Genomic DNA, 13,922 nt, shown 5'->3' on the forward strand with positions numbered 1-13,922 from the left:
TCTATTAATGTTAAGAATTGCCTATTAATAATGTGGCAACAAGGCACTTGAAAATCATATGATTAGACAAAGTCAACACAGATTTATCAAAGGGAAATTGTGTATGTAAATCTATTCGTTTTTTCTGAGGACGTAGCTAGTACGATGGATAACATCAAAACACCATATGATACAGGGGCAGAATTAGGCCATTCAGCCCATGGAGTCTGCTCTGCCATTTGATCATAGCTGATAAGTTTTCAACCCCTGCCTTCTCTCAGTAACCCTTGATCTCCTTACTAATCAAGGACTTATCTATCTTAAATATACTCAATGACCTGGCCTCCACCGCCTTTTGCAGTAAGGAGTTCCACAGATTTGTGACCCTTTGGCTGAAGAAATTTCTCCTCATCTCAGTTCTAAAGGAAGGGCCCTTCACTCTGAGACTGTGCCCTCAAGTCCTAGTCTCTCCTACTAGTGAAAACATCTCCTGCATGTCCACTCTATCCGGGCCTCTTAGTATTCCGTAAGTTTCGATCAGATCCCTCCCCACCACACCACCCCCCCCGCCTTCATCCTTCTAAACTCCACTGAGTGCAGATCCAGAGTCCGCAACCAATTCTCCTATGGGGTAAGCAGTGTATGTAGTGAGTGTAGATTTTAAAAATGACACTTAAGAAGGTATTATACAAGAGACTATTGCAGAAAAGTAGGACTTGGGACTGCGGATAATTTAATAACATAGATTGAGAATTAGTTAACAGGATTCGCTGGCTAAAGCTAGCAGACTGCTGTAAGGATCAGCATTTGGGCCTGAGCTATTTATAATAAATTTTATATTCAATGACTTGGAGGAGGGGAACATCTTACAAGTTTGCTGACAATACTAAGCTGGAAAAGGTGGGAATGAGCATAACGGATGGAATAGATTGTAATGAATTAAGAAGTTTTCTACTTGGCTCGGAATAAAGGTAGAATTCTTTTGAATGGTGGAAAGTTCCCCTTGCAGATGGATGTGAGCATCCTTGTATGTGAATCACAGAAAGTTTGCAACATTTAACACAACAATAAATTATGTTAGCTTGAGTTACAAAGGGTTTGAAGTACAAAAGGAGTCTTGCAACAATTATACAGGATGTTGATAAAGCCACATGGATTAATGTATGCAGTTTTGCTCTCTTTAGATTATATTACATCAGATTCCTTACAGTTTGGAAACAGGCACTTTGGACCAACCAGTCCACACCGACCCTCCGAAGAGTAACCCACCCAGAACCATTTCCCTCCTAACACTAGTGGGCAATTTAGCGTAGCCAATTCAGCTGACCTGCACATCTTTGGATTGTGGAAGGAAACCGGAGCACCCGGAGGAAACCCACGCACTAAGGAAGAACTACTTGCCTTTGAGGAAGTTCTTCCAAAGTTAATTTGACTGGTTCCCTGAAATGAAGAGACTGTCTCAAGAGGGAAACACACTTGCACTTTCTCAAATACACACAGACATACAGACACGGACACAGACACAGACACAGACTCTCTCTCTCTCACATTCATACATAATCTCTCTCTCACACTCATACACTCTGTCTCTCTGACACACACTCTCTCTCTCTCTCACACACACATACACTCAGACACACACACACTCACACACACACACACACACACACATACACTCAGACACACACACACTCAGACACACACACACACACACACTCAGACACACACACTCAGAGACACACACACACTCTCAGACACACACACTCAGACACACACACTCAGACACACAAGGGGAATTATTTCATTCATGATTCTTTTCTGTCAAAAAAAACCTGACCTCAGCTTGTTAATGTTTTGCCTATAAATCCTGTGTCTTATATCTCTCTATCATACCATGCCTGAGGAAGGAGCTGAGTTCCGAAAGCTTGCAATTTCAAACAAACCTGTTGGACTATAACCTGGTGTCATCTGATTTTTGGGAGAAAGTGAGGACTGCAGATGCTGAAGATCAGAGTCGAGAGTGCGGTGCTGGAAAAGCACAGCAGGTCAGGCAGCATCCGAGGAGGAGAAGCGACGTTTTGGACATAAGCCTGAATATTCCTGAAGGGCTTACGTCGATTCTCCTGTTCCTCAGATGCTGCCTGACCTGCGGTGCTTTTCCGACACAATGTCTCCCTGGGCTTGTAAGTCTGGGATGCGGTGCCACAGTCTCAGACTGAGGGGCCAGCCATTTTGGCCTGTGATGTGAGAGGTTGTGAATCGCTGGAACTTTCTACACCTGTTGTGCTCAGTCATTGAATACATTCAAGACCAGGGTCAATAGATCTTTGGGTACACAGGGAATGAAGGATATGGAGATAGTGTGAATAGATGGAGTTGAGGTAGAAGACCAGCCGTGATCTTGCTAAATTATGGAGCAGGATCATAGGGGTGAATGGCTTCTTCCAACCCCTAATTTCTATATTTCTTCCTTCTGAAAGAGAAGACCAGGCATTTTTCTGTAATTAACCTTGTATTTTTATAGCCCCTTTCATACAAAAGCAGCTCCAAGCCCATCACACTACAAAGTACTATTTGGAACGGTGTGGCTTCTTGTCAGTGAATATCAAGGATCATGATGCAAAATTACAATTCCTTTTACTTACAATTACAATTACTTACACAATCAGTGAAATGGCATTGACCTGCAGCTGAAACAAAGGGAACACAAATCAGTCAAGAAGTCACTCAGCCCTGTTCAAAGTCAAGGAGATAAATGGCTCTCAATTTGTACCTTAAGACGTGAAAAGGTGAGTTTGTAAAACTTTTGAAAAACACATAAATGGAAACCAAATTGAGCAGGAGTGATACAGTCGAACTATGAAGCTGATTGTACAACATTAAATCGATTGGAGCACCATTCCACTCCACAATGACCACCATCATTGCACATCATTTAAAAAAAAAACCTGCATGAGGGGTACTTTCCTTCTGTCCATAGCGTGATTTCTGGTCACACTTTTCTGTCAACATCTTTCACTCAGTTTTGTTATGTCAACAGTCACCAGTTCTGGACTCTAGACAGCACTTTCACAAAAGCTGTTGAAGCAAAGAGAGTAAAGAAGGACTTGCACATTTATGTAATGCCTTGCACATCATCAGAACACCCTCAACAGTTTTAAAGTGTGTTCACACGCAATCCATCTATCTTCAAACTTTAAAGCACATCCTTTGAACTTTAATAAAAATTGTAGGGGGCCATTGGTGAAGTGGCATTAACTGCCCAACCCTAGTTGGCTTGAGAAAGTGGTCTGAGACTCCTTCTTGAACTTCTGCATGGTGCAGGTAGGTAGGGAGTTAGGTTCAGAGTTCCAACTTATCAAATGAGCAACAATGATAGAACAGCAGGGTCTTGTTTTCAGAGTCATAGAGATGTACAGCACGGAAACAGACCCTTCGCTCCAACTCGTCCATGCCGACCAGATATCCTAACCTAACTACCACAACCCAGCCCATATCCCTCCAAACCCTTTCTATTCATTTAGCCATGCAGAGGCTTTTTAAATGTTGCAATTGTACCAGCCTCCACCACATCCTCTGGCAGCTCATTCCATACACGTACCACCCTCTGAGTGAAAAGGTTGCCTCTTGGGTCTCTTTTATATCTTTCCCCTCTCACCCTAAACCTACGCCCCCTAGTTTTGGACTTCCCCCACCCCAGGGAAAAGACTTTGATATTTTTATCCTATCCATGCCCCTCATGATATTATAAACCGCTATAAGGTCACCCCTCAGCCTCCGACGCTCCAGGGAAAACAGCCCCAGCCTGTTCAACCTTTCCCTATAGCTCATGTTGTGAAGATGACCTAATAACGATTATGACTGACACAGATAGGTTAAATCAATGAGCAAGATTCTGGCAGGTGGTGAATAATGTAGGAAAATGTGATGTTGTTTACATTGGCAGGAAAAAAAAAGCAGAGTATTATATAAATGGTGAACAACTGCAGAATTCCAAGGTGTAGAAAGATCTAGGTGGTTTAATGCATGAATTGCAAAGGATTAGGATGCAGATACATCAAGTGATTACTGGAATGCTATTCTTTACTATGATAGCAATTTGAACATAAATGTGAGGATGTTATGCTTCAGGTTACAGGGCACTAGTCAGAACACATCCTGAATACTGTGTGCAGTTTTGGTCTCATTACTTAAGTAAGAAAGTAAATGTGTTGGGCACAGTTCAGAGAAGGTTTACCAGAATGAAACCTGGATTGAGCAAGTTGGTTTATGAGGGAAGGTTGGACAAGCTGAGCAAGGTTTCACCTAAGTTTAGAAAAGTGAGGGATGATTTGATTGCAGTTTATCAAATCCCAAACACTCGTAACATGGTGGACGTGAAAAAGATATTATTTATGTAGGTGAGTCCAGAGCTAAGGAATGCAGTCTTCAAATCTTTTAGGACAGAAATGAGGGAAACATGTCACTTGAATATGTTCAGTGACTAACTATGATGGTAACCAAATCTCAAAAGTAAAACTTATGGCCTATCAAGTCAGGTTTCACCATTGAGCCTGGCATCCAATATTAGCTGGGACATAGCAACTTGCATCTTGCAACGTGAAATGTAAAAATAAAGTGTAATCTCACTTAATTCCAATCGCATAAGATTTCAAAAATTGCAACATGTACAGTTTAACATGCTGTTGTCATTGTTTTTAAGAACAAAGAAAATTATTACACAGGGACAGGCCCTTCGGCCCTACAAGCCTATGCTGATCCAGATCCTCTGCTGGCAATGTGTTCCAGGCACCTACCACCCTCTGCGTAAAGAACTTTCCACACAAATCTCCCCTAAACTTTTCCTCTCTCACTTTGAACTCGTGACTCCTCGTAAGAGACCACCACCCCCCCCCCCCCCTCCACCCCCGGGAAAAACCTTCTTGCAATCCACCCTGTCCATATTGTACACCTCATGATTTTGTAGACCACAATCAGGTCTCCCCCTCAACCTCCATCTTTCTACTGAAAACAATCCTAATCTACTCAACCACTCTTCACTGCTAGCACCCTCCATATCAGGCAACATCTTAGTGAACCCCCTCTGCACCCCTCACCAAAGCACCCACATCCTTTTGGTAACGTGGTGACCAGAACTGTACGCAAGATTCCAAATGTGGCCGAACCAAAGTCTTATACAACTGTAACACGACCTGCCAACTCTGGTACTCAATACCCTGTCTGATTTTGAAATGTATTAACTGACAAATGTCATGCTCTCAAAAATTACACTAAAGAATTAGCAGAAGTCTCTCAATTATTGAGGGTTAAATTACTACTTAAAGTAACCAGAGGGTCCCAAATTCAATTCCCAGTCTGTGCTGAGTTGACACACATGTCTTAATCCCTAGGACGAAAACAACTGGTAAGAACAGAGAAATCAGTTGGACTGATGAATGGCTTGGTTCAAAAGAGAGAGTTCTTAAACGAACAGGCAGACGGATTTATAGAGAGAATTCCAGACCAATTGATCAAGGGACGAAAGGCAGAACAATCAGGAGTGAAGGGCTGGGGAGTTGGAGAAAATGGACAAAGCACAAGATATTTTAAAATTAAATGCTACCCAAGCAATCATACAGCTCCTGCCACAACAAAATCCTGATCCACCCGATCAGAAGCAGATGAGTGGGAGTAAGGGTGTGATGGGTTGGGTTCAGTCAACAATTGGCTGGGGCTGTTTTCCCTGGAGCGTCGGAGGAGTGATCTTATAGAAGTTTATAAAATCATGGGGGACATGCATAGGGTAAATGGACAAAATCTTTTCCCTGGGGTGGGGGAGTACAAACTAGAGGGCATGGGCTTAAAGTGAGAAGGGAAAGATTTAAAAGGGACCTAAGAGGGTGGTGCCTGGGGAAGTGGTGCAATTACAACATTTAAAAGGGTATATGAATAGGAAGGGTTTAGAGGGATATGGGCCGGGTGCTGGCAAACGGGACTAGATTAATTTAGGATATCTGGTCGGCATGGATAAGTTGGAAGGCAGGGTCTGTTTCCATGCTGTACAGCTCTAAGGGCTCAGTGTGCCTCCTTGCTTGCCCTATACAGCAGCTTTAAAAGGGACCTAAGGGGCAATTTCTTTTCACACAGAGGGTGGTGAGTGTATGGAATGAGCTTCCACAGGAAGTGATGAGGCTTGGCTCTGGTCTGCCAAATAATCTCTTGGATGGACAATGATGCTTGACGAGTAACAGAGGGAGAGGAAAATAAAAGTTAGAAAGGAAGCATTGAAAGCTAAGTAAAAGGGAATACATCTCATATTGTTTAATCCTGTAATCATACACTCTAAACATTTATTTTAAAGAAACGCATTTACCTGCTAACGAATGCTGGTGATCTGACCTTAATTCAACATACAAGGTACAGACATACGGGTAAGAGATGAGGATTTTGTCACCTTGTTTAAACTGAAGTTCTGATAATCTTTCCCATTCATTTTTATCTTGTACACTGTTAAAGTGAAAGCCATAAAGAAGAATCTGTTGCAAGCTGTCCCTTTGGCATCAGTTATACTGAAATTAAATAAAAGGCATTCCAGCAAACTACACAGACATTACACAGCACACATTTATGAAAGAAAGGACTTGGTGCATTTATATTAGACCTTTTACAACCTCAGGGTATTCCAAAGAATTTGGACCATAAGACCACAAGATGTGGGAGCAGAAATTAGGCCATTCAGCCCATCGGGTTAGCTCCACCATTCAATCATGGCTGATAAGTTTCTCAACTGCAGTCTCTCGCTTTCTCCCCCAAGGAGATCCCCTTGACACTCAAGAACCTGTCCATCTCAGACTTAAATATCCTCAATAACCTGGCCTCCACTGCCTTCTGTGGCAATGATAGATTCATCACTCTCCAGCTGAAGAAATTTCTAAAAGGACTTCCTTTTACGCCAGGAGTGAGTCACTTCTGAAGTCCAGTTACTAATGTATTGTGGGGAAACACGGCAAATGGTATGCACACATTGAAGACCCCAGGCAGCACTGAAATAAACGACAGAATAACTGATAGTAGTTAGATGAAGAAGGAGACCTAAAGGATGTAGGAAGGCAAAGGCAAAAAGAGTCACAGACATTAGAAGAATAGGAATAATCAGTGCAGATTTAAAAGGGCAAATGGGGGAAATACAGAGAAGCACTAAGAGGATAGATGTTAAAAATTGGGGTAAACACTTCTTTTCCCACTGATTTGGGGCAGCATGGTGGCTCTGTGATTAGCACTGCTACCTCACAGCACCAGGGACCCGGGTTTGATTCCACCCTTGGGTCGGTGTGGAGTTTGCACATTCTCCCCGTGTCTGCGTGGGTTCCCTCCGGGTGCTCCGGTTTCCTCCCACAGTCCAAAGATGTGCAGGTTAGGGTGAACTAGCCATGTTAACTTGCCCGTAATGTTAGGTGCATTAGTCTGGGGTAAATATAGGGTGGGGGAATGGGTCTGGGTGGGTTACTGTTCGATGTGGACTTGTTGGGCTGAAGGGCCTGTTTCCATACTATAGGAGAATCTAATCTAATTAATACAAAACTATATCAAACTGAAGATTCAAAGGTAGAAGCTAAGTTTTTTTTTACAAAAGAATCATTCAGGTGTCAATTGTAAAAAACAAAGAACTCCACGCACTGTGGACACCCAACAACATCAAAACAGACGTGAAACTGCAACTCTTGATGGCTGTATTGTACCAGAAATCCACCACGTGCCATTTTGATGAGTCTCACGGTATATTTCTCCTTGTGAGGCCAGCAGGTTTCTAGCGCAAATGTTTCATACCCATCTCATTGCCTTATGCACCATGCTCCCAATGGTGACCTGCACACCCTATTCTTCAGGACATGGCCGGGCCCTGATGCTTGCACCTTGTTTGAAGCCCAGCCTTGACTTGACTCTCTGGATGTTCATTCCACACATGAACCACTCTCTGTGTAAAAATGTAGTCCTTCATGTCCTTTCTGCTCTCACTTTAAAAATATGCCACCCTAGTCTTGAAATCCCTCACCACTGGGAAAAGACACCTGCCGTTCACCTTATCTCTACCCCTCATGATTTAAAAAATCTCTATAAAGCCAGCCCTCTACGTGTACACTCTGGTGAAAAACGCCCAAGGCTATTTAGCCCCTCCCTTCCATTCCTGGCAACATCCTAGTTAATATTTTCTGAACCCTGTCCAGCTTGATAATATCCTTCCTATGAGGAGAAAGTGAGGACTGCAGATGCTGGAGGTCAGAGCTGAAAATGTGTTGCTGGAAAAGCGCAGCAGGTCAGGCAGCATCCAAGGAGCAGGAGAAATCGATGTTTCGGGCATCAGCCCTTCTTCAGGAATGAGGAAGGTGTGTCCAGCAGGCTAAGGTAAAAGGTAGGGAGGAGGCACTTGGGGGAGGGGCGTTGGGAATGCGATAGGTGGAGGGAGGTCAAGGTGAGGGTGATAGGCCGGAGTGGGGGTGGGGGCGGAGAGGTCAGGAAGAAGATTGCAGGTTAGGAAGGCGGTGCTGAGTTCGAGGGATTTGACTGAGACAAGGTGGGGGGGAGGGGAAATGAGGAAACTGGAGAAATCTGAGTTCACTATTTCCCCTCCCCCCACCTTGTCTCAGTCAAATCCCTCGAACTCAGCACCACCTTCTTAACCTGCAATCTTCTTCCTGACCTCTCCGCCCCCACCCCCACTCCAGCCTATCACCCTCACCTTGACCTCCCTCCACCTATCGCATTCCCAACGCCCCTCCCCCAAGTCCCTCCTCCCTACCTTTTATCTTAGCCTGCTGGACACACTTTCCTCATTCCTGAAGAAGGGCTGATGCCCGAAACGTCGATTCTCCTGCTCCTTGGATGCTGCCTGACCTGCTGCGCTTTTCCAGCAACACATTTTCAGCAATATCTTTCCTATAACAGGCTAACCAGAACTCCAGAAGAGGCCTCACCAATGTCAGTCAAACATTGGCAGTCCTGAGTTGTTATTCACCATGGATGTAATGGGAAAGCGACCACAAATCAACACTCCCCTGGACACATAAGAGGCCTCAGCTGACATTTCATTGCACACACAAGTCCACAGTTTCACATCAATTGCTGTTGAGGATGCAAGCCACAGTTATCCATAGGTAGCCCTGTCCCATCTCAACACCCTATCTAAATGACAGCTGCTCTTTCCCCAAAGCCCAATGTAACTCAAAATCTTCCCACTGCTTAATGTGGGGCCATTACATACAGGGCAGCCTTCGAACGGTTCAAAACATTCATTTTCACTCAACAGCAGCAGAAGTGAACAATAAAGAAGTAGAAGCTGTGTTTGCCTCTTCAATCAGCAACAGACTAAAGTGCGACACACCCCTTAACTGTGTCCAGTCCAGCGGTAGACTGACTTTCTTCATCCCCTGGACTGAGATTAGACGACGCGCAAGATTTTCTGTGCCAGAACGTCTGAATGACAGCAGGCCTCCTTGACTTGGGTCCACTCTGCTTAAACTTTGAGATAGGGCTATGCACTATGCACGTGAATCATGTTTGCTACCTAGACTGGTGGCACATGCTGTATATCTGAGATTGGCAAAACACGGTGCCATGCAACATGTCTGATCTGACCAATGCTGAAAACTACATCAATCTTTATGTCTGAGCTAAATAGCAAGGCAGGATCAAAGTTCTTTGAGCCTTTAAGCTCTGGTGAGGGAGCTAGCACCAAAGGCAGGGACGTTGTGAGTACTCAAGTTGGCACAAAAGCAGGATGCTGTGAGTATTTAAGCAAGCACAAAGTGAGTGAGCAATAAGACAGTGAGTGAGTGAGCAGCCTCGAGATGCAGCCTGGTTCAACTGGGGCCTATCCCTGCATGCAAAGTGCCCTGGCAGCAGCAGTGCAATGAAAAACATATGTGTGATCCAAAGTGGACCATTTAAAATGCATAACTGTATCATAACTGGACTGGAAGTGTGTCACAACGAAGTGGTGAGGCTGATATGTGTCTGATTCCAAGGTCCGTGGATGGGTAATGTGTGTGATAGCTGTCCATGGAATGTACCCTGAGCTGTTAATGCCTGGAATTACATTTGTAGCTTTCACTGTGACCCACTGAATCTCTGCCCTGTAGCATAGGTTTACTCAATATCCTGCAGCACAGCTCCCACATTTATGCCACTGCTGTGGTGATCACTTAACCTCTGCTCCCACAATATGGCATGACCTCCCATGTGCTACTGTTAAACCTCTTAAATGTCCAATCTTCCCTCTTCATCATTCTTGTCTCCTCTGCATCCTAGGTTGCTACCTCCAATCCAAAGCACCGATTTCCCCCAACATCCCTAGTACGGCAGTATTTCCTGATAATATCACCACCCCTCCTCCCACCATTGACTTTCAAAGCCTGAGATGTTGGTGCTTGGTATACAAAGTGGAGGCCTGGAGGAGTAAGCAGTGAGCTGGAGTAACCAGGATACCGCTCTGACCTTCATACAACATAGAACATTCCTGCGCAGTACAAGCCCTTCGGCCCTCGATGTTGTACAGCCAATCTGAAGCCTACCTATCCTTTCACGCTGAGGAGTCTAGTTTCTACCTAGCAGGTTAGAGAATTGAATTCGCTTTATTGTCACATGTCCTTGAATGAGTACAGCGAAAAGTTTACAAGTCACTACTTATGACACCATCTTAGGTGCAAGATATCAAGGTACAGATACTTAAATACTTGATACAAAATAGAAAAAATAATAAGTAAAAATTCTATCATAAGTATGAAAAGGAAAAGTAAAAAAATAAAAGTATACAATTCACAGTCCTTCCACCCAGCCCATGCCAGCATCTAGTCTCCAGACCACATCGGGCCAAGTCTCCAGACCATGCCAGAGTCTGAAATGTGAAGCTTCTCCTCCAGTCCGGGCATTTGCCTCCAGTTCACGCTGGTGACTCGCCCTTCCCACAACAGCCTCCAATCCATGTCTTGCCTCCAGTCCAGGGACTCGCTTCTCCGTGACGGCCTCCAATCCAGGACTCAGCTCAAATGCTTATTAATGAGGCAAGCTTGGATAATAAAAAGTGTCAATACATGCTAATACATATAAATAGGCCTCTCGCCTTTCACAAGCAAGGAGTTTGTCTGTTCAAAACTTGGTTGAAAAATGGGACTTTTCACTATTGACAGACAGAAACTTTTCACTGGTCATGTGACTTTACCTACTTTGTCATCGTGGCCCATCTCGTCAGGGCTAGAAGATTAGATTCCCTACAGTGTGGAAACAGGCCCTTCGGCCTAACAAGTCCACACCGACCCGCCGAAGAGAAACACACCCAGACCCATTTCCCTCTGACTAAAGCACCTAACACTAGAGGCAATTTAGAATGGCAAATTCACCGAACCTGCACATCTTTGGAAACCCACGCAGACACGGGGAGATTGTGCAAACTCCACACAGACAGTCACCCAAGGCTGGAATCAAACCTGGGTCCCTGGTGTTGTGAGGCAGCAGTGCTAACCACTGAGCCACCCCTTTTTTTTTGGTGTGGAAACAGGCCCTTCGGCCAACAAATCCACACTGACCCTCCGAAGGGTATCCCACCCACACCCATTCCCCTACCCTATTATTCTACATTTACCCCTGGCTACTGCACCTTACCTACACACCCCTGAACGCTATGGGCAATTTAGCATGGCCAATTCACCTAACCTGCACATTTTTGGACTGTGGGAGGAAACCCACACAGACACAGGGAGAATGTACAAACTCCACACAAACAGTCACCCAAAGCTGGAATCGAACCTGGGTCCATGGTACTGTAAGGCTGCACTGGGCCATGGTGCTCTCATTGAAAGATTCATTGAAACTGCCCATCTAATGCCAACAAGAAATGGAAGAGAGTAGCAAAGGTACCATATAAACCGCCTACCTTCCACTAGTGTTGCCTATGCAAAGTCCTGGGCATTACTTGAAGAGACAACATCACCAATGTTGAAGTGTTACACAAGGCACTGGCACAGAGTGACAACAGACACTAACTAGCGGGTACGCATTCCACCTCAAGGGCCATCCGCCCTGTTGGAGGGGCAGTCGAATGGACACCCGACATGGGAAAAGAAGGTATGGCTGGCCAAAAAGACCTGACAAAGTGCATTGAGATGGACCTTCAACAGTGGGACACCACTTTGGCTGGAGTAAAAGAGACTATGACGAATTGAGTCTGGTGACAGGGATTTGCTGCATGTTATCCTGCATGGCACCAGAGGAACTAAACTGAAGTCAGGAAAGCAATGGCAAAATTGATAACAGCTTTTGAAACGGTAGTGCGTAAACATTAGAAAAAACACATCAGAAGTAGGAGATAGAACAGGAAATTGAGATTTAAATTTGGGACTGTTTTAGTGAGTTGGCACAAGCATTCTGAGTCAATTTTTTAAAAGTCCTTACAGCAATGTGGGCTTCATTGCATTATAGCATTAATTGCTCAGGCTGTATTACCCTTGAGAAGGTGGTGGTTAGCTGCCTTCTTGAACTGCTACAGTCTATTTAATGGAGGTAGACACAGAATGCTGTTAGGGAGGTAAGTCCAGGATTTTGACCCACCCAATGAAAGGTAATATATTTCTGCAGCGCACCTCATTGGTGGTACACACAGCTGCTTCGACGCATTGGTGGTGGAAACAGTGAATATTTGTGGATGTGGTGCCAGTCAAGTGAGCTGTATTGCTTTGAAGGCTTCCAAGGTTCTTGGATGTTCTGGAAGGTGCACTCATCCAAGCAAGTGGTGCATAGACTATCAGAGTGGTGACTTGAGCCTTAAAGATGGTGATCGGGCTTTAGGCAGTTAGGAGGTGAGTTACTTGTAGCAGGATTCCAAGTCTCTGACCTGGTCTTATAGCTAAGGTATGTATATATCTAGTCAAGTTCATTTTCTTGTCAATGGTAAGCCCTAGCATATTTATAACAGGGGGATCCAGTGATCATAATGCCATTGTAAATTAAGGGACAATGTTAGATCTTTTTCTTGTTGGAGACAGTCATTCTCATGCATTTGTGTGATGCAAATGTTACTTGCCATTTGTCAGCCCAAGCCTAGATATTGTCCTGGTCTTGCAGTATTTAGACAGGCTGCTTCAGTATCTAGGATTGACAAATCATACTGAGTATTGTGCAAACATTAGTGAACATCTCCACTTTTGACCTCATAAGGGAGGGAAGGTCATTGATGAAGCAAATGAAGCTGATGGGGTCTAAGACATTACTCTGAAGAACTCCTGTTGAGATATCCTGACACTGAAATAAATGACCTCCAACGACCACAACCACCTTCGTTTGTGCTATGAATGACTCTAAAGAATGGAGAGACAATGGTCTCATGGTAGACTACTAATCCAAAGACTCAGCTAATGTTCTGGGAATCTGGGTCGAAATCTCATCATGTCAGATGGAATTTGAACTCAACAAAAAAAAACTCTGGAATTAAGAGTCTAGTGACGACTGCCTACCATCGGGAAAAACCTACCTGGTTTAATAATGTCCTTACCTGGCCTGGCCTACATGTGACTCTAGACCGTCAGCAATGTGGTTGACTCTTAACTGCCCTCTGGGCAATTAGGGATGGCCAATAAATGCTGGCCTAGCCAGAGATGTGCACATCCCATGAGTGAATTTTTAAAAGTTCCCATTGACTGCAGTATTTCTAGGCCTCCTTGATGCCAGACTGAGTCAAATGCGGCCTTGATGTCAAGGGCAATCACTCTTAACTCACCTCGAGAGTTTAACTACTTCGTTCATGTTTGAACCAAGTTTATAATAAGGTCAGGGGCTGAGTGGCTCTGCGGAACCCAAAATGGATGCCATGGAGCAGGTTATTATTCGGCAACTGCTGCTTGATAACTCTGTTTATGACCCCTCCACCCATTTACTGATTACTATGAGTATGCTGATGGGCAGTAACTCACTGAGTT

The 13,922-nt window shown here is 44.4% G+C and overlaps 1 protein-coding gene across 1 annotated transcript in view; it reads right to left on the minus strand.

The window, feature by feature from the left end:
• Positions 1–798: 798 nt before the first annotated feature.
• Positions 799–13,922, minus strand: part of LOC140457008 (membrane-anchored junction protein) — a 39,718-nt gene continuing 26,594 nt past the window's right edge. The window contains exons 5-6 of the mRNA XM_072550906.1: positions 6,332–6,457; positions 799–2,669 (exon numbers count right to left, since the gene is read on the minus strand). Coding sequence (XP_072407007.1) covers positions 2,617–2,669; positions 6,332–6,457 — 179 coding nt within the window. The 3' untranslated portion in view covers positions 799–2,616. The remainder of the gene's footprint in view (positions 2,670–6,331; positions 6,458–13,922) is intronic.

The sequence above is a fragment of the Chiloscyllium punctatum genome, chromosome 31, assembly GCF_047496795.1.
Source record: "Chiloscyllium punctatum isolate Juve2018m chromosome 31, sChiPun1.3, whole genome shotgun sequence".
NCBI classification, from domain to species: domain Eukaryota; kingdom Metazoa; phylum Chordata; class Chondrichthyes; order Orectolobiformes; family Hemiscylliidae; genus Chiloscyllium; species Chiloscyllium punctatum.